The sequence below is a fragment of the Salvia splendens genome, chromosome 10 (assembly GCF_004379255.2).
Source record: "Salvia splendens isolate huo1 chromosome 10, SspV2, whole genome shotgun sequence".
In the NCBI taxonomy this organism is placed as follows: domain Eukaryota; kingdom Viridiplantae; phylum Streptophyta; class Magnoliopsida; order Lamiales; family Lamiaceae; genus Salvia; species Salvia splendens.
Genome location: NC_056041.1, coordinates 7,930,700 through 7,956,428, shown reverse-complemented (window position 1 = coordinate 7,956,428; position 25,729 = coordinate 7,930,700). Strand labels below are relative to the sequence as shown.

Genomic DNA, 25,729 nt, shown 5'->3' with positions numbered 1-25,729 from the left:
ATATATATTGATTGCATGGAATTGCTTCTGTTGTATTTTGTGTTTTGAACTAGTTGGTAAATAACAGCTGCAGATTTTGTTGAATCTATGTAAATTTACATAGCAGCATTAAGATTTGATAGTGGATTGATGCATGGTGTTTGATAATGTATTAGTGGGAGATCTGCATTCTCTTGTGTTTGTTGTAGTCTATAAACAGCTGCAGATTTGGTTTTTGAGTTAAATATTTGAAGTTAGTGTGATAGTTTGAAATTCAAAATGGTGGTATCCATATTTGAATAACAAAAGTGTGGGCGAAGAACTTGTGTTTATTTGTAGATTTTGTGATCCAAAAGATAAATTTCATGTGTAGTGCGTATCTTATAACATAGTTGTTGAGGATTAAATACAGGACGCTATCCAACCTGTGCATTTGAATTTTATACATCTTCTAGTTGTTTTGGTTCGTATTTTCATCTGGAAAAAGCGTACCGTCACTTTGGAGGATCCTTTCTCCGACTAAGAGAGAGAGAGAGCGAGAGAGTTTGAAAAAGGAGTTGGTATAGATTTGAGAGCAAATTCCATTTATTGAACTTTTGGATTATAAAAAATGACCTCTCTGATTGATTATGTGTTTTACAATAATATTGAATTTTGCATGTCACAATCTTATACTCCCTCCGTTTAATAGTAGTTGATGCATTTCTTTTTGGCACGGAGATTTAAAAAAAATGTGTAATGTATTAAATAAAAAGATATTAAAAATGGAAATGATTCTACTATTATGGAATGTACTAAAATGACAAAATAATTTTATTACTATGGAATGAAGGCAGTATGTATATTTCAGTTTAGGCTTAACTGAAATTTATGGCCTAATATTCGGATTTACATCGTAAAAGATCACAACTCTGGATGTGCTTTATTTATTTGATCTTCACAAAGTGAGTTGTAATGAGTCTATATGGTTGGTTAATATGAGTCTATATAGTTTGATAAAAAGTTCTACTATGAGATAGAGTAATGATGTGGCAGGAGGAATTTTTAAGAGGTCATCAGGCTCTTTAGTTTGATATGAATGATGAAGGTTTCCATCAGCTACACAAACATCATGATTAATAAGGACGATGTTTCTCTATAGAAAAATAAAATTATTCGCACCCACTTTTCTTGTAATTGGACCACGTATTAATAGTCACATTACCAGATTGAACCAAATGGCACAACTAATAAAAGATAGTCAAACTTTACTAATCAAACCAAGATAATCATAAAATTGCAAACACAACAAACAATCACTTATACTTACATCTGTATGAAACACGACAACACAAGAACACTAAATTAAGTAACTACACGACACACTACAAATATTGCGATGATGTCAAATGAAATCTCCTAAAAAATCAAGAGACTTAAAGAAAAAAAATTCAAACACGAATATGTTTTTTAATCCATGTATTTTGCAAGCACATCAACAAGAGCCTCCACCATTTGAATCTCACACCTGCCAAAAATATCGCACAATAACATAATTTAAAAGGCGAATAATTTTACATTTGAAAATGCATAATAAGCTTTATTGTCTTAAAACTTTTATATTTGTAATATAGTCTGAACTATACTATAGTTATTGCATATGCAACATGGCCAATACTCCTTACCTAGTTTTTCTAGAGGTCCAAATCAATTAAATTTCAATTTTCCAGGGCTAGCTAAGATAATCCATTAATTCTACAATAGAAATTTAGGCACACTATTAATGTACCGCGTTATAGACTTATAGTTATAGCTATGCTATCCATTTAATTGATTTTGTAAATAAATTTGATATAGACTAGTTTAATTTTAATAGATTTTCAATCAACACTATCTATTAAAGGGGTTTCAAAACAATACTATGAATAAATTGTTATTTAATGAAGTATATCAATATATCAAAATCCATTTATAATAATACGAAATTAAAAAAAATATACCGTGGTAGAAGTACTAATTAATTCGAATTTTTGGTGATGGCGTAGACAGCATATATGATTCCAGGAATATAACCAAAAAGGGTGAGCAGCAAACATATCCAGAACTCATGCTGCATATAAAAATCAAACCAGTTAATCACAAAGTAATCAAATTAAATGAAAAATTAATCATATACGGAGTAAGTTTTTGGATTACTAAAATAAGTTAAAAAAACCATAAAATAGTTTACCTTGCAGCCGAACTTAAGGAATACACCAAGAGGGGGCAAAATAATTGCCACAATAATATCAATACAAGTTGCTGCAGCCATTTTTCTCTTGCTTTCTTCTGATAAAATGAAACAGAATAATTTCCTTCGATTTGAGTTGGAGATTATAACCAAATTTCCAAAGTTAGGAATGAAATTTAAGAATGGGGGCTATGCTTCAGTATATAGTACTCCAGCGCCACGTGGCTAATGAGATATTTCCATTCTTTTTTCTTTTTTAAGTAACAAAGTCACATCACATGAGAGGATGCTGCGTGAATTATTACGTACTCAATATTAATACTAGTAGTATAGTATTTTATTGTTTTGTTTAGCTTTTCTTTTCTTTTCTTTTGTGTATATCATTACAAAGTATAGTGATTAGTATAGATTCTTATTTGATAAGAAATGAAATGAAATGAAATGAAATGAAAGAAAGGAGAGGATTGGATTGTAGGATGCTTACAGCTCATCGCTTAGCTTTGCCAGAGCACTTCTTTTAAATATGTCAACCCTTCGTTTTCTTAGTGACGTGGATAATCCGCGATGTGTCGTGTAAATTCATTTTCTTATACAAACAGCTTGACTTAAACGAAGCTAGTTAAATTCGAACTTTAAATTTTTAACCTAATACAACAATCAATTAATCTAGCAAAATTAGAACAAGAAACATACTAATAAGCATGAAGAGGGAGATATGAACGAGGTACACTAAACGACGTCGTATTCCTGCCCCGTGGTCGTTGGTGTAATTTTAAACCATGCATGTAGGCGTATTGGTTTTTATTGCCTTCTGAATCTAGAGAGTGTAACTCTGTGGAGTATTATGTAGTTGATGATTTAGGGGTGGAAAATATATCCTAAAATGGTTACATCATTTTTATTGCTTGCAGAAATTTGAAAAAAAAAACTTATAAATATTGGGGAAAGTATTATCAACATTTTTTTTTCTCTGAATCCATTAATGACATATTTTATTATTTAATTATTTTAGATTTAAGATTGTAATAAATGATTAATTATTTTTAAATTATGAAAACAATATGCGTAACGCTTAAGTCTTTAATACATATCCATAATCAATAATTTTGACTTTAAAGCATGCATTCAACTAAACTGTGGATAATACTCAAACACACAGTACAATTTTAATGATGCTAAGCATATTATTGGAAAGGTATGCGATACAATTTTTTAAGTAAATATGATATTCTGGTCCATCTTATTTGTTTTGGGATGATGCTTTCTTGTTTGCTACTCATCTTATCAGTGGCATGCCTACTACCATAACTATCAACAATAAATCTCCTCATCAGAAATTCCACAACTCCAAGCCAGACTACAACATTCTTAGAACTTTTGGGTGCCTTATTCATGTGAATCAAATTGTACATTTTTTATTCCCCTAACTTTACATGATTTATATAGTTTGATGCTTTCAAAAGTATGTTTTGTGTTGTAGGAAGAGGAATAAATGGTGAAACAAAGAATGAAGCTCGGATTGTGAAAAAGCTGTCCAGAAAGCTCTCAAAATTGGCCACCCGGCCGGGTGTATTTTATGCCTAATAATTCACCCGGCCGGGTGATTTTCGCGAGGCATGGAAAGTCCAGGAGGGGTCGATTTCAAGTCACCCGGCCGGGTGATTTTTCAGTTAAAAAATACCACCCGGCCGGGTGGATAAATGATACTGCAAAGGCAGTTTCTTTCGGCAGTTGCAGAGAAGAGAGAGAGAGTGATGGGGCGTTTCTGAGGTGAGGGGGCATGAATTATTCAACAAAAACAAAAGGTGGCAGGGGGAGTTGATGTTTTTTTTGGCAGAGGAAAAAATAGAGAAAAGGGAGAAAGAGAGAAGGAAGAAGTTCCGGCCAACATTCTGACGATCCGTCTCCAAATCCCGATTCCACTCAACGAGAGCTTGAATCCTACGGTTTTTATTGCATATTTCACAATGTTTTTAGGCTAAGCTCTCTATGTTGCTCCAAGCTGTAATCTAGGATTTGTAAGAATGTTCTTACACCATTGAAATCATATGTTTGTGTCCAACAATGTGCTCAATATTTATTCACTATGTTTTTGGCTAATAACGTAGTGATGTTAATTCCTTTGCTATTGTCTCTTTAACATAGTTTAGGAGTGTTTGATTGTTGGACTGCTATTGAATTAGAATTGCTCAGAGGATAATTTAATAGTGGATTAGGTAAGTTCGCATAGTAGATGATCTTTAATTCCTGCGCTTCTGCAGGAATTTAATATCTTCGAAAATTAATTCATGGAACAAGTGTTCAGCTGACTGTGAATTATACGTCGCAAACATGTTCAATGCACGCGATTAGGTTGATTAATTAATCCCAAATATGTGCTTTTAATATAGGTGTAGAACAATACAAGCCTAGTAAGCAACTTGGAGTGACATAATTCCCCATTCAAAAAGTCCGTCTTTCGTTAACTTGTAGCTTTAGATCATCTTTAATTTGTAGAAATCAAAACCTTCAAATCAAGATCATTTTTAGTATGCTTTTCCTTTGTTTTGTAGTTAAATAGCCTACGCCTCCCTGTGGTTCGACACTTAAAGTACTACAATCGACTCTGTACTCTTGCAGATTCGTTGTAATATTAGAGTCAATTTATTAAACTTGTGTGAACTTTACCATCAATATTTGAACTCGAAAATTACACATCAAGTTTTGGCGCCGTTGCCGGGGAGGCAACTGGTTATTTAATTTAGGATTCTTTTTGTTTTTATTTTTGTATAGTTTTCTAACATTTTATTTTTTGTTTCAGAGTTGTAGCTAGAAGACTAAGTCGAGCCAACGACTTTAAACAAAGGCGCTAGTTGGGAGGCAACCCAATGAGTTTTTAGTTTTCTTTTTTTTCTCTTAATAAATCGTTTGTTCGCTCAATTCTTTCCTTCGATATATTTTTATGAATTGAGTATTTTGTTTTCTTTTTGTTGTTTTAATTTTTCTTTTTGTAGGAGCAACGTGGAGATAGGATTCACATTCGAGCTTATGAGGAAGCACACCTACAAAGGAAAATACACTCACCCACCCACCCGAATGCACTATGGACATTATGCCAAGTTTGGGGGAGTCTTCTTTTCCTTTTACTTTTTAAGTTCTTTTTGCTTGCATTGAGGACAATGAAGCATTCAAGTTTGGGGGGGTTGAATGAGTTTCTTTGCATGATGCATGTTTGTGGGGTGTATTGTATGATAAGAGTGTTTTGAATCATGTAATTGACGGGTGCATGCTAGATCTTCGGCTTTCTGGTTGGGAATTCCTGCTTGATTTTACTTGATCTTTAAAACTTAGGATGGATGGAATTTGTGCATGAATTTATTTGAAAAAGCATGTTGTGATTACAGCCGATTTCTTGAGTTGAGGAGAGTATGAAAATTACATGTCTTGTGGAGATTATCTTGGATTGATTTGCTTTATCGAGTGAACCGCTTGTATTCATTTGTGTCAATGATTTGGGAGGATAAGGCACTAGGATGAACTCCATGGCCAAATGATCACATGCCTAGTCCTACACATGATCCCCTAGAAGCCACTTTGAGCTTAATTTCCTATCATTTGTGTAAACACTTAGCCAATCACTTAGCCACTTAAATAAACCTCATTTTAGCCTGATCAATGGACCTTGCTACTATTTGGGTGCTAAAAACAAGTTTGAGCTTTGGTGATTTGAGTTTTGAGTGTTGGGTGGTGAATTGTAAAGTGTAGACATTTTTAGACTTGATGTAATGTTTAAGTGAAAAGAATGAAGTTCTTAGAAAAAAAAAGGAAACAAAAAGAAAGAAAAAGACGACCTCCAAATTTGCAAAAGTCGAGGTCTTTTCTAGAAAAAAAAAGAAAGAAGAAAAAGTTTGATGAAATAAAGTTAGAGCTTCTATATTTGTGTATTATGTAATCTTGTCTAGATTTGATCTCAAGCTTGGGGGAGTGAGAATTTGGTTGTAATATTTTGTTGTTTGATCTTTGGAAGGAAGTTGTAGGAAGGAAGAATTTGGCACTCAAATGTGTAGCCTTTGAGCTCACTATCCATATCTATCCTACCTCATCCCTAACCCCATTACAACCTTGAATTAAGACCTTGGACCTTTTTGTTGATGCTTGTGGATGTTTTGTAAATAACTTGGTAGAGTTTAAAAAAAGTTTGATTTGAAATCCGCGAGTATATGTGGTAAGTAATGCTTGACGAGTCAATGATGACGGTTTGAGTTGTATGAGCACATGTTTGATCTTTAATTCCCGCGCTTCTGCAGGAATTTAATATCTTCGAAAATTAATTCATGGAACAAGTGTTCAGCTGACTGTGAATTATACGTCGCAAACATGTTCAGTGCACGCGATTAGGTAGATTAATTAATCCCAAATATGTGCTTTTAATATAGGTGTAGAACAATACAAGCCTAGTAAGCAACTTGGAGTGACATAATTCCCCATTCAAAAAGTCGTCTTTCGTTAACTTGTAGCTTTAGATCATCTTTGTAGAAATCAAAACCTTCAAATCAAGATCATTTTTAGTATGCTTTTCCTTTGTTTTGGAGTTAAATAGCCTACGCCTCCCTGTGGTTCGACACTCGAAGTACTACAATCGACTCTGTACTCTTGCAGATTCGTTGTAATATTAGAGTCAATTTATTAAACTTGTGTGAACTTTACCATTAATATTTGAACTCGAAAATTACACATCACTTATCCTTTTCATCGACTATATAACAAGAACAAATGACAATACAGATCAATAGCTGGCACCTTTATTGGTTACATCCCCACTAACATGGGATACAAGGCTCTATCTCTATGAGCTATGATGTAAGTCTTTTGTGCATGTCTTTAAATTAATACGTAGTTTTATTTTAAAATGCACCAATAATACCATAGCCGCCGCCAAAATATGCCTCACATAACTTTCCTGTCTAACGCCTATTTCTATTAGGGGTCACTAATCCTGCTAATTTTTATACTACTTGAGTTAACTTAATCATTTATTTCTTTATATCTAGTATTGGAATTAGATCGAGATGGACTAAACAATCATAACTTAGTTTTATTATGTACATGTGTTTTAGCTTGAAGCATTGACAACAAGAACTAGCGTACGTACTTTTATCAATTTACTTAACTCATACTTTTATTTAGTTTTGCAAAAAAACTAGTTATTACTACTAGTATTACAACTTAAACCGACTAATTATTGAATTTATAAGTATCACTTCTTGAATGTCGTCAACTCATGACGTGTTTTAATTGAACCATATCTAGATTATTAAATGGAGTAACTATTGAAGGAGGGTCAGGGTATCGCAATTGGCTTTGATGAAGCTGAAGAAGTGGTCGTCACAAACATTGATCCATGCTTCGATGCCATCTCCACCCGGAGTATCCATCAGAATCACTAGATTCATGTAAGGCATCATCGCCGTGCAAACCCTAGCCGGTTTCCCCCATCCGAAATCCACCTCGTAAAACGGAAACCTCAACCAACTCGTAAACACACAGTTTTCCTTTGTAATAGAGTATCGCCAATATTATTTGATGGAGTACGAACTAAACAAGCCCAATAGCGGGGACAGCTCGGCTAGCCCAAAGCCCAAGAAAGAGTTCAGTTCGGCCAAGAGTTCAGTTCGGCACAACCAAAGAGTTCGGCCCTAGCCTATAGCTCGGTAAAAGCCAACTAATCAAGCTCTGCTCTCAGGTCGGCATCAAGCTCTACTCTCAGATCGGCAAAAGCTGCTCGGCAATAATTCAGTAGTTCGGTCTCAGCATTCGACCGAACTAGGAGTTAGTGGACTCATGAAAGGCCTCCACGACCTCCACTACACCCACGATCTTTTTAGTGGTGTCAAGCAGTCATTAACTCAGGCAGGATAGTGGACTCATGCAAGGTCGCCACGATCTCCACGACATCCACTACCTAATAAATGCTGCATACCACGATCTTGGCTCAAAATATAAATAGAACCTAGGTCAGATAGATAGGGGATCTTCGGTTAACTTCTGTAAAACTCTCTAGAGAGAAAATAATCATATAGCAAGTCTGTGTTGTAAGCTGTAATTCTCAGATCAAGCAATATAAACTTGCCCCCATTTCTCCCCGTGGACGTAGATTTACCTCAGTAAATCGAACCACGTAAATTTCCGTGTCGTGATATTTATTCTCTACCAGCATTTACAAACATCGGAAATTCGCGGATTCATCACTGGCGCCGTCTGTGGGAAACTCAGAACCAAATTTGTGATAAAGCGAGTTTTTGATCCTCCTCCACCAAAAAAATGCATTCCAGATCACGTAACACCCATAATTCTGTCCGTGACAACCGTGAGGAAGTAAGTCTAGCTCGCAGGTCTGAAAAACGGCCTCGGGAGACATCTACTTCCAGTTCTCACGAAGGAGCAAGCCACTCCAGGAGTCATCGCACAGAATCTTCCCAGCAGCCCGATTTAAATGAGGTTGTCAAGCTGTTTTTGGCCGAGAAGCAGGAGGAGTTCTTAGCCTTCCTGCAAAAAAGCCAGCAGCCGGAGAAGAAAACGGGGGATTCTCCCTCCTCCTTCAGACATGAAAGTCACTACCGCAGTAGTGACGTGTCTTCCAGGAGAGAGAATCCTCACCCCCGACATGTTCTTCCTCGCCGAACTCCTTTTGAAAGAATTCAGAGGGCACCGGTACGAAGTAGATTGGGACCACGTCTCAATCCTGAGACGCCACCCGCTCAGTTCGTACCATTGAACAAGTCGAGAGCAGAAATTTTCGAACTACATTCCGAAATGTTCGAAAAACCAAAACGGATGACGAAATCGGCCACACGCCGAAGTCTTGATGCATATTGCTCCTTCCATCAAACCCACGGTCACGATACCGAGGAGTGCCGAAATTTGGCTGCAGGTATTGATGTTCTTGTGAAAACAGGAACGCTAAAAAAATACCAAAGCAAGCAGCCGAAAAACAAAAAACAAAAAGCAGAGGGGTACGAGCTGCTTTCCTCAGAATCCGAAAAGGCAACAGGATCCCGAAGACGATGACGAGCAACAATATGATGGAGTAATCCTGACCATTGATGCTTTCCCTGCCGGGAAGACTAAATCGTCCCTGAAGCCGTAATACCGGTTGAGATCGGCATACCCAGTTTCCGAACTCTAAACTTCTTCTCAGCAGAACTGAAGGAGGACGGACTGAGAGCCAAGCTAGATCTTGCCGAAGAAAGAAGAGAACTGGCCTGCATAAAAGCAGCCAAGTACAAGGAGCAAGTAGCCCGGTATTACAACCAAAGGGTGAAGAAGCTGCAACTTCAAGTGGGAGATCTCATCTTGAGAGACAACGAAGTCGGCCGAGCAGAAAAGCTGGGCAAACTCTAACCCACCATCAAAAATTTCCATATCGGGTGTCAGAAGTCCTCGGCAAAGGGTCTTACAAATTGACTCACGTGTCAGGAGCACAAGTACCCCGAACATGGCATATTTCCAACCTCAAAAAGTTCCATTTGTAAGAGACAGTTCAGTCAGTCTTATGTGTTTTCTTTGTTTTTTACTTGTTCTTGTCTCTACGTGCGTTGTGTCTGTCTATATGAGTGTCGTCTCTTACAAATATAACTGAGGTATCTCGTTCTTCAAAGGCTAATCCCCTTTTTAGAACACAACAAGCCAACAATTGTGCGTCAAAGCTTCTAAAGAGGATACAAGACCACAATTCAGCTTAAACAAGCAGTTCGTCCGAAACGAGCTGCAACAAGCCAACGATTGTGCGTCAAAGCTTCTAAAGAGGATACAAGACCACAATTCAGCTTAAACAAGCAGTTCGTCCGAAACGAGCTGCAACAAGCCAACGATTGTGCGTCAAAGCTTCTAAAGAGGATACAAGACCACAATTCAGCTTAAACAAGCAGTTCGTCCGAAACGAGCTGCAACAAGCCAACAATTGTGCGTCAAAGCTTCTAAAGAGGATACAAGACCACAATTCAGCTTAAACAAGCAGTTCGTCCGAAACGAGCTGCAACAAGCCAAAGATTGTGTGTCAAAGCTTCTAAAGAGGATACAAGACCACAATTCTGCTTAAAAATCAAGCACTTCGTCTAAAACGAACTGCAACAAAAGTCCGATTCTCGCGATAAAACTCGCCGAATTAGGACAAGGGAAAGTTCGATCCCGGCGACAAAAATCGCCAAATTAGAACACAGACCAAAGACGAGTCCGGTCAAAGATGTTTATTTCATCAGACCAAAGACGAGTCCGGTCAAAAGATGTTTATTTCATCAGACCAAAGACGAGTCCGGTCAAAGATGTTTATTTCATCCGACCAAAGACGAGTCCGGTCAAACAAAGACGAGTCCGGTCAAAGATGTTTATTTCATCAGACCAAAGACGAGTCCGGTCAAAGATGTTTATTTCATCCGACCAAAGACGAGTCCGGTCAAACAAAGACGAGTCCGGTCAAAGATGTTTATTTCATCAGACCAAAGACGAGTCCGGTCAAAGATGTTTATTTCATCAGACCAAAGACGAGTCCGGTCAAAGATGTTTATTTCATCAGACCAAAGACGAGTCCGGTCAAAAGATGTTTATTTCATCAGACCAAAGACGAGTCCGGTCAAAAGATGTTTATTTCATCAGACCAAAGACGAGTCCGGTCAAAGATGTTTATTTCATCAGACCAAAGACGAGTTCGGTCAAAGATGTTTATTTCATCAGACCAAGGACCTAGTCCGGTCAAAGAAGTTTACTTCAAGGCCATTTTTCATAAAGGAAGAAACCAAACTAAGAGAAAGGAGACGAAATCATACTTCGCCAGCTTCGTCTCCACCTTCTCGGTGAGGTTCAGCTTCCTTCTCCTTATCTGCTTCGGCTTCAGCCTCCCCCGTATCCTTATCCAGAATGCCGAAGTGATTCACTTCGCTTTTTCGGGGGGGGGTAGTGATGGAGTACGAACTAAACAAGCCCAATAGCGGGGACAGCTCGGCTAGCCCAAAGCCCAAGAAAGAGTTCAGTTCGGCCAAGAGTTCAGTTCGGCACAACCAAAGAGTTCGGCCCTAGCCTATAGCTCGGTAAAAGCCAACTAATCAAGCTCTGCTCTCAGGTCGGCATCAAGCTCTACTCTCAGATCGGCAAAAGCTGCTCGGCAATAATTCAGTAGTTCGGTCTCAGCATTCGACCGAACTAGGAGTTAGTGGACTCATGAAAGGCCTCCACGACCTCCACTACACCCACGATCTTTTTAGTGGTGTCAAGCAGTCATTAACTCAGGCAGGATAGTGGACTCATGCAAGGTCGCCACGATCTCCACGACATCCACTACCTAATAAATGCTGCATACCACGATCTTGGCTCAAAATATAAATAGAACCTAGGTCAGATAGATAGGGGATCTTCGGTTAACTTCTGTAAAACTCTCTAGAGAGAAAATAATCATATAGCAAGTCTGTGTTGTAAGCTGTAATTCTCAGATCAAGCAATATAAACTTGCCCCCATTTCTCCCCGTGGACGTAGATTTACCTCAGTAAATCGAACCACGTAAATTTCCGTGTCGTGATATTTATTCTCTACCAGCATTTACAAACATCGGAAATTCGCGGATTCATCACTATTCAACACCTCTCGAACAAACTCCTCGTCGCTAATGGCTTCGACATAATCTTCGTCCACTGCCCGTATGGCCGCCCTCAATCTCGACACGAGCATATCTCCATCTTACTCTGCAGACACAACGGCCGCAACAAACGTGAAGCAGTTCCCGAAGGCATGATCCGCCACCGGAGGCGCTGCCCGCCGCCTCAGGTTCACCATATGCGCGGCGGGGAACGACGCCGTTTCCCTCTCACATTGTTTACGCGCCTCGATGAAGCTCCGCCACAGGAAAGCGGAGACAGCTTCCACTCTACTTGGATCCTTCACCTCGCTTCTAGAAGCTTCCAGTTCCCTGATCCTCTCCACCTTCTCCTTCTCGAAAACTAACCTCCTCGTCACGAGTTTCTCCTCCGGAGGAGAGCATTTCCGTCGGAGGAAACCGGACAGCCAAATCGAAGGAGGGAGGGGTGATTCTAGAAGCTTCCCCGCGGGAAACCGCCGCCCACGCATTCATGAACGTTGCGAAGAATGATGTATCGCCGATTTTATGTGGAAAGCAGACGGCGATGGCGACTCCTCCGCAGTCAAAGTAGCTGGTTTTCACCGACAGAATGGGGTTATTGGTGGGGGGAGAGAAGCCGGCGGGGACTAATTGTTCGAGTTCCTCAATTTTAGGGTTTTCTGTGAATTGGGAGAGGCGAGTGTGAATTAGGACCTCTACGAACTCGGCTCCCGCGTCGTTGCAGTCGACGAATGAATTTTGTTTGATTCTTCCTGCTAAGGGGTAGAAGATGGTTAGGGCTTCTGATAGAGATTGTTTCAGACGCTGCGAGATTTCTTGGCGCTGCTTAGCTTGATGGTTCTCGTAGAAGAAGATGAGAGTGAGGTAAACTGGAGGTGAAGCTTGATCAAGACATGACAGTTTGTGGGTTTTGGATGAGTTGGGGGTTGGAGACGATGGCTTCACAATATCACTTGCGATTATCTGCGCCATTTTTTTGTTGTCTTCTAGCTATGCTCACCGTCTCTTTGTCACCTTCTATTTATAGGAACTTTGTACGCATGGGTGGACATGTGATAAAAAAAAGTGCTTAAGCAAAAAAAGAGATGAACTATCAATAATAAGAATTAATAGAAAAGTAAAAGAAAGTGGATTAAAAAAATTAGTGGCACGCGAGTCTTATTTTTAGATATTAGTAGTAGTATTTTAATTAATCCCTATGTTCCTTGTTAATAAAAGCATTTCTTTTAGGTAGGGATATTAACAAGGAATGCTTCTCTGTGACAATCTTTCTTACTTTATTCTCTCTTCATCTCTCTTACTTTATTGCAGTCGATACAACCGTTGAGAAATCATTGAATTATTTACAACCATTTATTACAATCGATAAAATAAGAGTATGGCATGATGTTCAATTTATTATGTTATCCAGTATCCACATATGTAACTTTGCATTAGCATTGTGTATTAAAGTGCGCTTTTGCAGTCTTGAATGTTTAATGAAGGGCATGCATGCCTCACTAAGTAGCTTATTATATAGCTATATGGGTTGCTAAAACAGAACTAGCTTATAAGTCTGCGCCGTAAAAAATAAATATTGATTGGGCAAGGGTTGCTGAAAAAACTAGATATGCTTAATTTTATCGATCACCCTTCAACTTAATAATATGGCAATTCAGTATAAATGGACAGCTATATGTTTTTAAACATCATTCTTTCTTTCTTAGAGTTAGGGGAGGGGTGTTAAAAATTTATATAAATCCTGATTATTCAACCTTTAAAAGAGAAGAAAAAAAAATACTTCCTAAAATCTCGTACCATCCCTCAAGTGTGATACTCCCTCCGCCCACTATAATTGAGGTGTTTCTATTCGGCCGTTGTTTTGTGAAAATGATAGTAATAAATAGTTAGAGTGAAGATAAATTAAAGTACGACAGAGAATAATGTAGATTTGACATTCTTCTGTATTATTTTCTATCTTACTTTACTTTCTCTCCGCTGTAACTATTTATTATCATATTCGTAAAACAACAGCAAAAAAGAAAAGTCTCACTTATAGTAGGACAGGACAGGACAGATGGAGTACTATACAAATACATTGTGGCATCTGGCAAGCCACACCAATATTCTGGGAACGAACAATATTACGAGTGGCCACTTGCAGCAGCATCATGCCCACCATGTATGAAACTGTGTAACGAGGTTGGGGTGGAACTCTTGTTCGCTCATCAACCTTTGATACGTGATTCTGCTGTTTCTAGTGTAGTTGGATAGTTCTGCCCTATAATTGTGGAGTATGATTTATGTCGGCGCCACGAATAAATGTGTATGATACAGGTTTGGCATATAAAAACAGGTAGTACTAATGTGTAAAACTCAGTTAGAGGTGTTATCATAATGATAGCAAAAAAATGCAACCACCGCCGCAAATGAGCTGGATCCCTTGTGATATATTCAATCTTTACGCAATTACGCGCATATATAAATGGTAATTATTATTTAAGTCGCCAACTTAACTCAATAGGCAATTTGAATTTTACTTTCAAAATGTAACCATGAGACACAATCTATCAATTATTTTGCTATTCAAATTTGCCCTAATATTCAAACAATCCAAAATTTCAAATTCCTATTATTCAAACAATCCAAAAGCAATATGACAAACATGCCGATTTCTTACAAGTGAATACTACATTACAAACACATCTAGTAAACATGTTAAAATCTAGTTAGACTAACACCTACATTTCTGTTAGTAATTGGTGTGTTCAAGATTCAAAATATAATCTGCTAGACAAAATTCAGAGCTTCTGTATTATATAGCACATGAAAGTTATATTTACACACATGGAGAGTCAAGGTTCAATCTTTCAAAGCCCTACCTTCACCACGTGGCATTTTCTTCGCCCCAGCTGCAGGAAAAAAAAAGCAGGTAAGCAATGAATAAACATGTTCAAACGCACAGATTAGATGGATGCACAGCCAGAAAATCATCACAAAATAGGAGAGAGATCATACCATCCTCCACGTCTTTCATTTGATAGAAGTGAGGAGCTATTTCCACTAGCCATTCTGGCTTTAGCTCGGTCACCTGCATGCAAACGTCATAAATTAGCTTCACAGCTGTATGCACGCACAACACACAACACAATGGATAAAATACAAGGTGAAATGTGATCATACCTGCCGCATATACTCCTTAGTTGTTAGAACCAATTCATGGTATACGACCCATCTTGGAAGCACCTAACAGGAACAACAGAAAATGATATGAGAATCAATATGGTAGATTAGATCTCTCATGGTTACTTCCAAACCAAAAACCAAAATGGCAATGAACATAGGATTGCAAGAGTATGGGTTGGAGTTTAAGGATATGCACATGCTTTCATGTGGCAGCATACTGGTATAACATTAACAGGGTACATAGGATTTAGATATTTTGTGATATTGCAGTGGAAGATAATTCTTCTCAGCTATATATTGGAGAAGTTTGTACCTGTGCTAAACCAGAGCTTGGGTGAATATGAACAGTCTGTGGATGCTTGACAGTTCTATAAGATCCATTCTTTTGTATTTTTGCTGAGTGTGGGAAAAACCCTGACGTTATAGCTTTCTTTATTGCATCGAAATCATTCATATTTGAAGATAACTCGATCTCAACCCTTTCCAGCAACCCCTCCAGCTGATCACGGATATCTCTAGCTCTCTTCATGCTCCTAACCTAGAACACAATAACAAAGATTTATTAAACATTCAAAAGCAAAGATGATATGCAAGAGAGACTCGGGCTGTAACTTCTTTAGCCCAATTGTTGTTTCATTTCCCCTTTTTCTTCAGGAGATGACCTTAGAGTAACCTCTTTGGAAAATAAACTAAACACTATACCATGATGTAACATACATTTAATGTCAAATTTGTATTTTACCGGATCCACCCATAGCACACCGTGTTATTTTCTTTTTACTGTCCAACATTATTGATTATCAGTTTTTTACTTTTTGTTTGAGAATATTAATCATGGACTCAAATCTCAAATCCATATCCTAGCAAAAAAATGTCATTTCAAAGTTCCATTTCACATATGCCTTCACCCAGAAAGGATATGCATATTAGTTACTATTTACTAACAACAATATCTGATTGCGTCATTCCACCCACTTAAAAAAATCATCAAGAGCAATTACTATCTAAATTAGTGCAAATAAATCATCAAAAAGGTGCGACATACATAAAGGAAGTAAAACATTACAGCCTACCTGGATATAATTCTCATAACACCACTGAGTCGAGAAATTGGTTTCCTTCCATGAGCTAAAAACCTGTAATGCATCATCAATTTTGAAGGATCTTAATATTGGGAAAAAAATAACAGTGCAAAAGTAAGAAATAGCCACTCCATTTGTCTAAACCAAACTCGAACATAGTAAACGAACTCATGCTTTTTCATTAACTTAGACCACTTGCATAAGTAATACTCCCTCCGTCCCACAATAATTGTCACTCTTATGGTGGGCACGAGTTTTAAGAAATGTAAAGAAAAGTTGGTTGAAAAAGTTAGTGGAATGTGGGACCCACTTTTTTATATTGGTTTTATAATAAAATGTGAGTGAAGTGAGTTAGTTGAATGTGGGACCTACTTACTATTTATGGTAAAAATGAAGTGTGACAATTATTGTGGGACGGACCGAAATGGAAAAGAGAGACAATTATTGTGGGACGGACGGAGTATCTAAATTCATGGATAAACAGTTGATTCGAATCAAACTACAATTAGTGAGGAAATTGTAGGGGGGAAAGTTGCTACATAATGCATGCATTATATCGTAACAAACGCATAAAAAAACATGGAACAGTAAAATAAATGAGTCAAACCTTCAGCAATGCAATATGGTCTCCGACATTTCCCATGTGGAAGTTCAAGCGTGCATTGTCTGCATGAACTTGTTTGTCCTTAGGACGGTAAAAGATTGAGTTTCCAACAGATAACATAGCAGCAATAGATATGATCTCGTCAGAGCAAGTATATTTCTCGGAAGCAACAATCATCTTCGATAGCATGGGATCAAGTGGGAACTCAGACATCCTCCTGCCGATTTTTGTCAGCTCACCATGTTTGTTAAGTGCACTCAGAGCATAGAGTAGTTCCAAGGCCTTCAGCAAAGCTTCAGATGGGGGAGGGTCCATGAAGTCAAAGTTGAGCAGGTCGTTGATGCCAAGGCTCTTGAGCATAAGTACCACATTGGCCAAGTTAGTCCTTTGTATTTCAGGAACAGTATTATCTTCCAGATCATGATAAAAGTTATACGCGGTATACAACCGAAAGCATTGTCCTGGACCTGTTCTCCCAGATCGACCAGCTCGCTGGTTAGCTGATGCTTTGGATATAGGTGTCACCAACAACGATTCCATACCAGTCCGAGGATTGTAAGACTTCATCTTAGAGAAACCTGGATCAATAACATATTTGATCCCATCTATTGTCAATGATGTCTCAGCAATATTGGTTGCCAGGACAACCTTACGTGCCCCTTCAGGTGTGGGTTCGAATATCTTAGCCTGCAGTTCTGTAGGCAAATTTGCATAAATTGGACAAATGATTAGTTCTGCAATTTTTGTCCCCAATCCTCTAGTCCTATGCTTAAGAGTCTCTTCAGCAGTTTCAATCTCCTCCTGCCCTGTAAAGAAAACTAGAATATCGCCATCCCCTGGTGGTTGTGTCACATGAATTTGAAGAGCAGTAACAATGGCAGCATCCAAGTAGTCAGCTTCTGGGGCCTTAGTATAATGTATATCAACAGGGAATCTTCTTCCGGGTATTTTAAAAATTGGAGCAGAATCAAAATAATCACTGAACTTTTCAGCATCAAGTGTGGCACTCGATATAAGCAATTTGAGGTCAGGGCGAAAACGAGTGATATCCTGTCACGGAGAAATGGTTAAGAGAAATAAGGATACATGCTACAAATCAAGCAGTAGAAATGACTATACAATTCATGACATATTAGGATATATAAATCATTAAATCTACACATTTACATTTCAGCAATGTACCCCTGCAAAACCAGCGTGGATAACTATTTCTTACTGAGTTCAGATCAGCTTGGTTGTAGGTCCCATAATACTTTTTCAGATTTACATTTCTAATGTATACTGAGCACCGAATCAACAACATTAACCTACATATTGTAACTCAGTTTAATAGTCCTTTTAAGTACATTTATCCTCCAATGTACTGCATTACAGTTATTGTTTCCTACAAGGAATTAATATTACGTTCTACAAGTATAATTTGCTAAACTAGGTGAAGGCAGACTAGTATGGCTCTCTACTTTCTTCTTTGATACCTACACTGATTCAGTAATGTAATACTACAATTTGTTTTATAAAATTTTCTAGCAACTAATATCAAATAATATCAATGTTGTTTTACATCAGACAACAAATACTCAGGATCTACCTATATCTTACCTTAACTAAACCAAACAAAACGTCCGTTGAGAGAGTTCTTTCATGAGCCTCATCCACCATAATTACACTGAAGATAAAATACAAAATTAGTCACAAATCACAGTACATTACCAAAATTTAAACTATTGAATCTGACGTGCACCTGTAACTTGCAAGGTCAGGTTCTCCAAGGAATTCACGCAATAGCATTCCATCTGTCATGTATTTTAATACTGTCTTTTCCGACGTACAATCTTCAAATCGAATAGAATAGCCAACCTAAATTTTATAAATTCTTTTTAGTTAACTTCCCATGTCCTAACAGCTGATATTGAGTTGGAATAGAATATTAAATTAGAAGGTAGAACAAAAGTTAAAATGTACAAAATTCTCATGCAATGATTACAAAATACCAGTAGTCATGTAAGAAGGCACACCTCATGTCCAAGTTTTACTCCCAATTCTTGAGAAACTCGGGCAGCAACACTCATAGCAGCAACACGCCGCGGCTGGGTACATCCAATCTGTTGAGAGATATAGTCATTACAAGCTTATCAGACCGCTAAAAGTAAGTTTCACTATTCTCAAGTGGTTACATTACGTATGTTACGTCATCCATAAGTATGCAGAATGGGTTCAAGCACAAGATCCAATTTTTCCCGAAAAAATCTGGAAGAGTAAAATTGGCAAGTAAAGATGAGTTGGACTCTCTGTTCAATAAGTTCACAAACTAATCTGTTGCTGCAAATGTCTCTTATTTGCTGTTTCATGATATGCAAAAGAATACCAAAAGCAGTGTTGGGAAAACTACACAGAATAATTATGATCATTAAACAGAAGTGTGACAAGCTAAAAGTCCTACCATTTCATACAAACTAAAAGCAATTTTGAAAGATAAGTATGCCCGTGTTCTATTCTTGTAGTTACTTTACAAGCACATCCCTTAGCATATACTTTTAGACATGAGCCTAAATGTTGGGAAATCAAAATTAACGAAAAAATTAATAGTCCCCTACAATTTCCTAAGTGAGATACTGAGCTATGCAGTCAAATAGAAAATACCCAGCTGTACAATAATCATCAATTCAGAACTTGTAAAATAGTCAAACCGCATGTGCAACAATGAGTATCTCACAGTTGATGAGTTGATCACTACATATGCCTAGTTATTTTCTAAATTATCACAGTTGATCATTAGTTATTGCATATGCCTAGCTATTCTTATAAATTCCATCAAGACTGCATTTTTGCTGATTGTCATTCTTAAACAATGTATTAAATCGTAGAATGGGATTAGACAAACCCCTAGTACCTTTCCCCGTTCAGAGTATCCTGCTTCATGAAGGTACTGAGGTATCTGTGTAGTTTTTCCAGAACCTGTCTCTCCAACAATAACGATAACCTGCAATAGAAATAATAAGTTAATATTGCACCATCTGTAGTGTGGATCATTTCAAATATTGAAGACTTCATATTATGTGGTTCTCTTCAATAAATAATTATTTATCATTGTTTGCATCAGAAACTACAACATATATGCTGGACCTTTCCAATGTTATAATAAATGTAGGTTATGGACGAATCAGAGGAAGCTAACCCCCAATCTAAAGCTACTAAACTAGAAACTGATTCATACCAAATCTCCAACTGATCATAAAATCAACTGAATTAATCTTCTTTCACCATAAATGTTGTTCTTAAACTCCAACATAAGTGAACGAGAAAAATATCAAACCTGGTGATCATTCACGGCTTGGAGCAGCTGTTCCCTATAAGGATAGATTGGAAGTGTCTTCCTATCATTCTGATAATTGAAGAGCCAAAGAAAGGTTAATAATGTCATATATGATAATATAATCTGTAATAGCATGCTACTCTACATCTTGTCTTGGAAGAGATTTTTTTAAGTCCAAACACTACCCGTCTTTTTGCAATCATCCACCTTTTAAACAATAGAACTCACTTAAAAGCACTAAACACGCCTTCGAAAATATCATTTATAAAGGAATCCCCCCACATAAAGCAACTTTATGATAAAAACAAAGGAAAGGTCGGTTCCATGATCATGGAATTTGTAGCTTCCGCCTTCCATCTTTGAAATCTGAGGAATAACCAGGAAATTGATGAAGTTTCATCAGCTGAGTTTCATTTTTTGTCTTCTATGAGGCCGTTTGATTGGCATGTTTACTTGTGACTAAAGGCCATGCATAATCTTATCTCCTGTTCGTTTAGCTTTTTCACAAAAGCTCGTCCCATGACAAACTGACAATGTATCTTGACACATATCTACAATGCCAATATTACATTGTATCTCATAATTATCCATCTCAACTTCACTCCTATGACTAATTTAATCATAGATAAACCCCATTTTTGACTCATCTCACTATTATCTTGTCTATTGAACCGAAAGCCACCAATGCACATAAGGCACATTCCATTTCAGTTGGCATATGCTCGTTTTAGTAATTCAACATGTAGACTGTAGTAAAAGTTCACTGTTGTTGGAATATGAAAGAAGACTGGCATTGGAAAATTCAAATATAAAGTATAGACTATAGAGCAGACAATAAGTTCTGAACAGATACAGCCTTTTTAGCCAATATTCAATCAACCAAAACACTGATGTCTACTGCTGATTGCTGAACACCAAAATATTTCAGCAAAAAAATTTTCATAAACATGTTTATTCATGTGTGTCATCATGGAACAAGAATCACTATTCACTGAGAAAGAGGCTGGAAAAAACACCTGGAGTTTTTCCAAGGCTGTTTTGGCAGCAGATGCCTCTGGTGATTGCACTGAGTCTTGCTCAACCTGCATAGCAAGTGGTATCAAGACTCGTTGCAACAAAAATGTATAAATCTTCTTATTACACTATGTAAATGCTAGATATACGTACATTGACACCCTCCATGACTGTTGCCTTTATAAACTCTATTTGGTCTTCAAACACAAACCTACAAAAGTAAATAAATAAAGAAGAAACAAAAGCTTTTAGGCACCAGAAATTTTCTCAACACCTTTAGTCCTACACAAAGCAAAAGCAGATAGGCAATATGGCATAATTTCATCATGAGTACAGGTCATTTTTACTTTAGAAAGGGGTGGACGGGTGTGAGTTAGTAAGGAAGCAAATATAAGAATAACAGAACTCACTCATAATCCTCATCCTTTTTCTTTTTATTCTTGGATCCAAATTGAAGAGTTGCTTTTCCTGAAATATAACAACCATATGATTCGTGACGGAAGATTATAGATTGACAACTTAATATTAATTGCTGAACAGCTTAAGATTACCAATCTGATGCTCCTCCCACGCTTCTTGTTCCGCAAATGGATTCATCTTCTCTTCTGCAGCAGGATCCCTGTGAGCGGCAAAGGGCTAGTAGATCTCAGTTTTACTGAGTATCTTAAAATTTTATGAAATGCACATCTAGCCTGAATTGTGGCACTAGTTGAATGTGTATCTAGTTTACTTGAAAAAATAAAAAAAATACCTGTAACGCTGCAATGCCACAGCAAATCTTTTTTCCTGATTCACACCACCATCTTCATCATATGCATCAGGCATCTTATACTGCATTTGACGGGTTAAAAGAAGAAGAATATATCAGTAGTAGTAGGCAATCAAGATACATGAAGAAGATGAGTCATTAAGACTAAACCACAAGTCAGCAAAAAAACTGTTCTCATGATGGCATGTTTGCTGAAAGTAATGCCTAGTTGCCTACTAACTTTCCTGTACCAAAATCTTTACACACAAATCGAATACTGGAATATCAAAGGGCACGCATAGTACACATGTAGATATCGCTATCCACAACTGTGCACAACATATGTTTTCTAAGCAAGCAACAGCAGAGGCTAGCGCTGAACCTTTACACGCAACTGATGTGCAGTACAAGCAACACCTAAACCATATACTTTGTAAAAGGGTGATCACCTCATTTGCAAAATCAGACTCTTCCGTCCTCTGCTTGACGAGCTCATATATTTGTTTCTTGTATCTGGCAGAATAAGTTATACTTTCCAATATCAATCCAGATTCATGTACTTAAAAGATGGGCCCACAACTGATGTATTCCTAATATTGAACATGAACAAATACACAAGTGAAATACCACATTGTTTATAAAACACACAGTTGCATCATCAGATTAATTAAGATACATATCAAAAGATAATTTGCACCAGGTAGCATTCAAATTCAACAGAAAAACTTGACAAGTTTCTGTCACGGACTAAGCATGACAAATTCTAGAGGCTAAACCATGATGTTAGGCTCCAGATAGTTTGTGCTTATAGTTTTGAAAACACAGGCAACCATCTTGCACTAATATAAAAACAAACAGGTTAGCTGAAACTTGAAAGAGTTCAGGGTAAAAACAATATACTGAAAGCACAATCGGCCAAGTTAACGAATATTAAATCCAAATTATTACTAACAAATGTTTTGAGCCCATCTTCCTGAAGTTCTTGAGCAATGTGTTTGAGCACCAGTTTATATCATAATATGAGTTTTTGACCACACACAAAAAAAAAAACAAGAGTATACTGTTTGCTTAAGTTCAGGATTCACCAGATATAGTGGTAAATTTGGTGTAAATTCAATATGAGATTTTGTAACTAAATCAACAACTAAGAAGATGGAGTGTGGACTACGGAGCTATTGAATTATTGAGTAGTAAAAATAATGTGCAACAAATATTGCTTGTAAAACATCAAAGTAAGTAACTTTAGGTGAGTGGAGCTTAATCTTATTATAAGCATGATGCAAGGAAATATACTTCACCTTAGCTCCTGGTACTCCACTTCAGTCAGCTTGACACCTTCAAATAAGTATTGTTCATCTTCTATATCGTCTCTGGATTACCCAAATAGACAAGGCACATAGCAAATCAGTAAAACAATGAGTATATGACCTCTATTTCAGCCTTAATTGGGAAACAAATATTCCAACTTCATTACCTTAGCTCTTCTAATTTCTTTTGCTCCCTTTTCTTCAAATATTCCTGCCTTGACACTTTCCTGGTACAGATGAGAAGACAGTATATCCGGATATAAGCGAACCAGTCAACATGTAAAATATTGGTATTTCAATAGAGCCAATGGTACCACAAGAACTTTAACTGATAATAAATACTGTAACTTCATGAGTAGAACACCCTTTGCCCCCCAAAACTTTCATGTTTTATCAATCAAAAAATTCAACACCCCTTCAATAAGTGAAAAGGCTACATTAGCAGTGTAATACACAGTGCTGAGTTACCTCTATGCAATGATATTGTTACAAGAATGAAATGAAAGGGATAAATTACCTTAATGTCTGAATGCCATCATTCTCCAAAGCGTCAGATCTCCGAATTGCCTCTTCTGTTAGGAAATGCACCATATGAAATTTTCAAACCTATGTAATCTAGTATGTGCCACAAAAAAACCCACAGAACTAATAAAACTTCCACTTCATATTGGTAAACTAGATCACTTACCTTCTTCCTTCTTGGATAACTTTTGATCAGTGATCTGTACAAATATGGAATCAAAGATAAATCAGATGAACAGATTAAAGGATTATCACAGATTCACAGACCCAATAAATTATACAAACAATTATGTTTAAAATGTGAAGCCATTGAATGAGTGCCTACGGTACTTGAAATATGAGTTCAGTATAAGATAATTGCCAGTAAATTTTGTTAAGTATTGGAAAAAATATAAAGATCATGATTCAACCTCATGGTAGCCCATTGGGATCTACAAATGAAAGTACGAAACCAAAAATAGCTAATTCATCTATCTTTACCTTCCTGGTACCCGCCGCATCTCGTTCTCTAATATGACGTTCCAACTCCTCTCTTTCTCTCTGGTCCCGCAGCCTTTCTTCTTCTGACTGTAACCATGAAAATCAAGTAATATTAGATAACAGTGAAGTTTAAGGAGACAGCAAAGGTAAAAAGAGAACAACAACATAAAGGATGGAGGATTCCAACAGAGGACTACAAGATACAAAATGAAGCAAAACCCAGGATGAAGGTTTACAGTGAGTATTGACAAGACCAGGGGCCACCTAGGTATTTCAATCCGGACACCAACTTGATAATAACTTTACAATTTACTTTAGAATGATTCTATCAGTTGTGTGCTTATCCATGCATATACATCTTTGATATGCAGATCCACAAGGAAACTCAAAACTCAATGCCTTTATCCAAGGCGTTTGAAAGAACAGCTTTCAAACTGAAAGAGCACAAATAGACAAAAATAGTACCTCGGAACCATCATCTTCATCAGGAGCTGTTCGACGCTTCACTTGTCTTTCTTTGCCCCCATGGTTTACTACCTATACCAAATTCAGCAGCAACAACAGATGATCTTTCTATTACAAGAACTGATAGTGGACCTTAGCTGCTTAGAGAAAGTACCTCATCATCATCATCATCATCATCTATGTCATCCTGAGGTTTGCTTCTTTTCCTGAACTTCTTTTTTCGACTTTCCTCATTTTTGGGTGGTGGAGACACACGAACTGTGTCATCATCATCATCGTCATCCTCCAAAAGTGTGTAGGTTTTTTGTTTCCGTGCAAGCATTGCTGCCTCCCTTTCTTTCTGTTGATATTGCTGTATAAAAAATAAAAGTGGCAAAACATTGTTACTATGAAGAGTCTGAAATAAACACTTAAAATGTAAGAAAACAGGCAACACTTACATTTGGCCCTGAACTCTTGTGCTCCACCCTGGCAAAAATTTCTTTGGCAAACCCGACAGTTTCAGCAGAGGAAGGGATTCCCAAGCCGACCAGTTGATTTACAATCTCAGTGGGAGATGAAGCTTTCTTAGCTGCACCAATGCAGAACAAAGCCAGACTTTAATGTCAAAAGGAAAACTCACTATCCAGTTTATATAGCTTGAAGTTTCTTCACATTCGGAAAATCGAAAGATTTGTGTGCTTCATTAAAGACCAGCTTACACAATGTTATCACATATTGGACAACAGTGGGCTGTGAATATCCCAGAAGGGACATCAATTTGTCCGAGACCCATGTCTTCAACTCACTCATTTTAACTGCATTGACAAAAAAGAGAAATCAATATAAGTATATAAGGCTGTTCCATGAAGTTCGAATAATTGGTAAACACTGATCATGTTGAAATTTCTCAATGAAATAAAATATAACTTAAACACTCATAAACTTCCAAACAAATCCAAGTTAAAATCATGAGTTTCATTATGCTGTAATTGAGATTGATTAGACTTTTAGTCCATCCACGCCAAGCCCTAGGCATCCAAACTTGCACTGCACATTAGGATTTTAGGAAACTTACCTAATCCCAAATTGGGGGCTTTCAATTAGGCAGCGACTAAAATTCTACAGCCACCGGGGACAGCGACGGCGGGGGAGGGACGGCGACGGTGGTGGAGGGACGGGGGAGTTTTTGGTTGAGCTTAAATTTTTGGGGCGCACCGCTTGCTGTCAGTGCATAAATCTTTTAATGATTGGGCT

The 25,729-nt window shown here is 37.4% G+C and overlaps 1 protein-coding gene and 1 pseudogene across 2 annotated transcripts; both read right to left on the bottom strand.

Moving 5' to 3' along the window:
* Positions 1 to 7,494: 7,494 nt before the first annotated feature.
* LOC121752564 lies at positions 7,495 to 12,765 on the bottom strand (annotated as a pseudogene).
* Positions 12,766 to 14,370: 1,605 nt separating this feature from the next.
* LOC121751812 (pre-mRNA-splicing factor ATP-dependent RNA helicase DEAH1-like) lies at positions 14,371 to 25,697 on the bottom strand. 2 transcript variants are annotated; one of them, XM_042146605.1, is made up of 27 exons: positions 25,551 to 25,697; positions 25,195 to 25,290; positions 24,934 to 25,064; positions 24,648 to 24,845; positions 24,494 to 24,565; positions 24,029 to 24,115; positions 23,715 to 23,748; positions 23,544 to 23,598; positions 23,194 to 23,253; positions 23,018 to 23,089; positions 22,169 to 22,232; positions 21,723 to 21,802; positions 21,523 to 21,590; positions 21,382 to 21,439; positions 21,125 to 21,182; positions 20,974 to 21,039; positions 19,958 to 20,026; positions 19,526 to 19,624; positions 18,660 to 18,746; positions 18,386 to 18,501; positions 18,244 to 18,310; positions 16,648 to 17,694; positions 16,032 to 16,094; positions 15,272 to 15,496; positions 14,956 to 15,018; positions 14,791 to 14,863; positions 14,371 to 14,684 (listed from the first exon to the last, which is right to left on the bottom strand). In XM_042146605.1, exons 2-27 carry the CDS (start codon positions 25,283 to 25,285, stop codon positions 14,635 to 14,637), a joined length of 3,153 nt encoding a protein of 1,050 aa, XP_042002539.1. In that variant the 5' UTR covers positions 25,286 to 25,290; positions 25,551 to 25,697; the 3' UTR covers positions 14,371 to 14,634. The 2 variants fall into 2 exon arrangements, with proteins under 2 accessions (XP_042002539.1, XP_042002540.1); XM_042146606.1 differs by having other exon boundaries at positions 19,535 to 19,624.
* Positions 25,698 to 25,729: the final 32 nt, after the last annotated feature.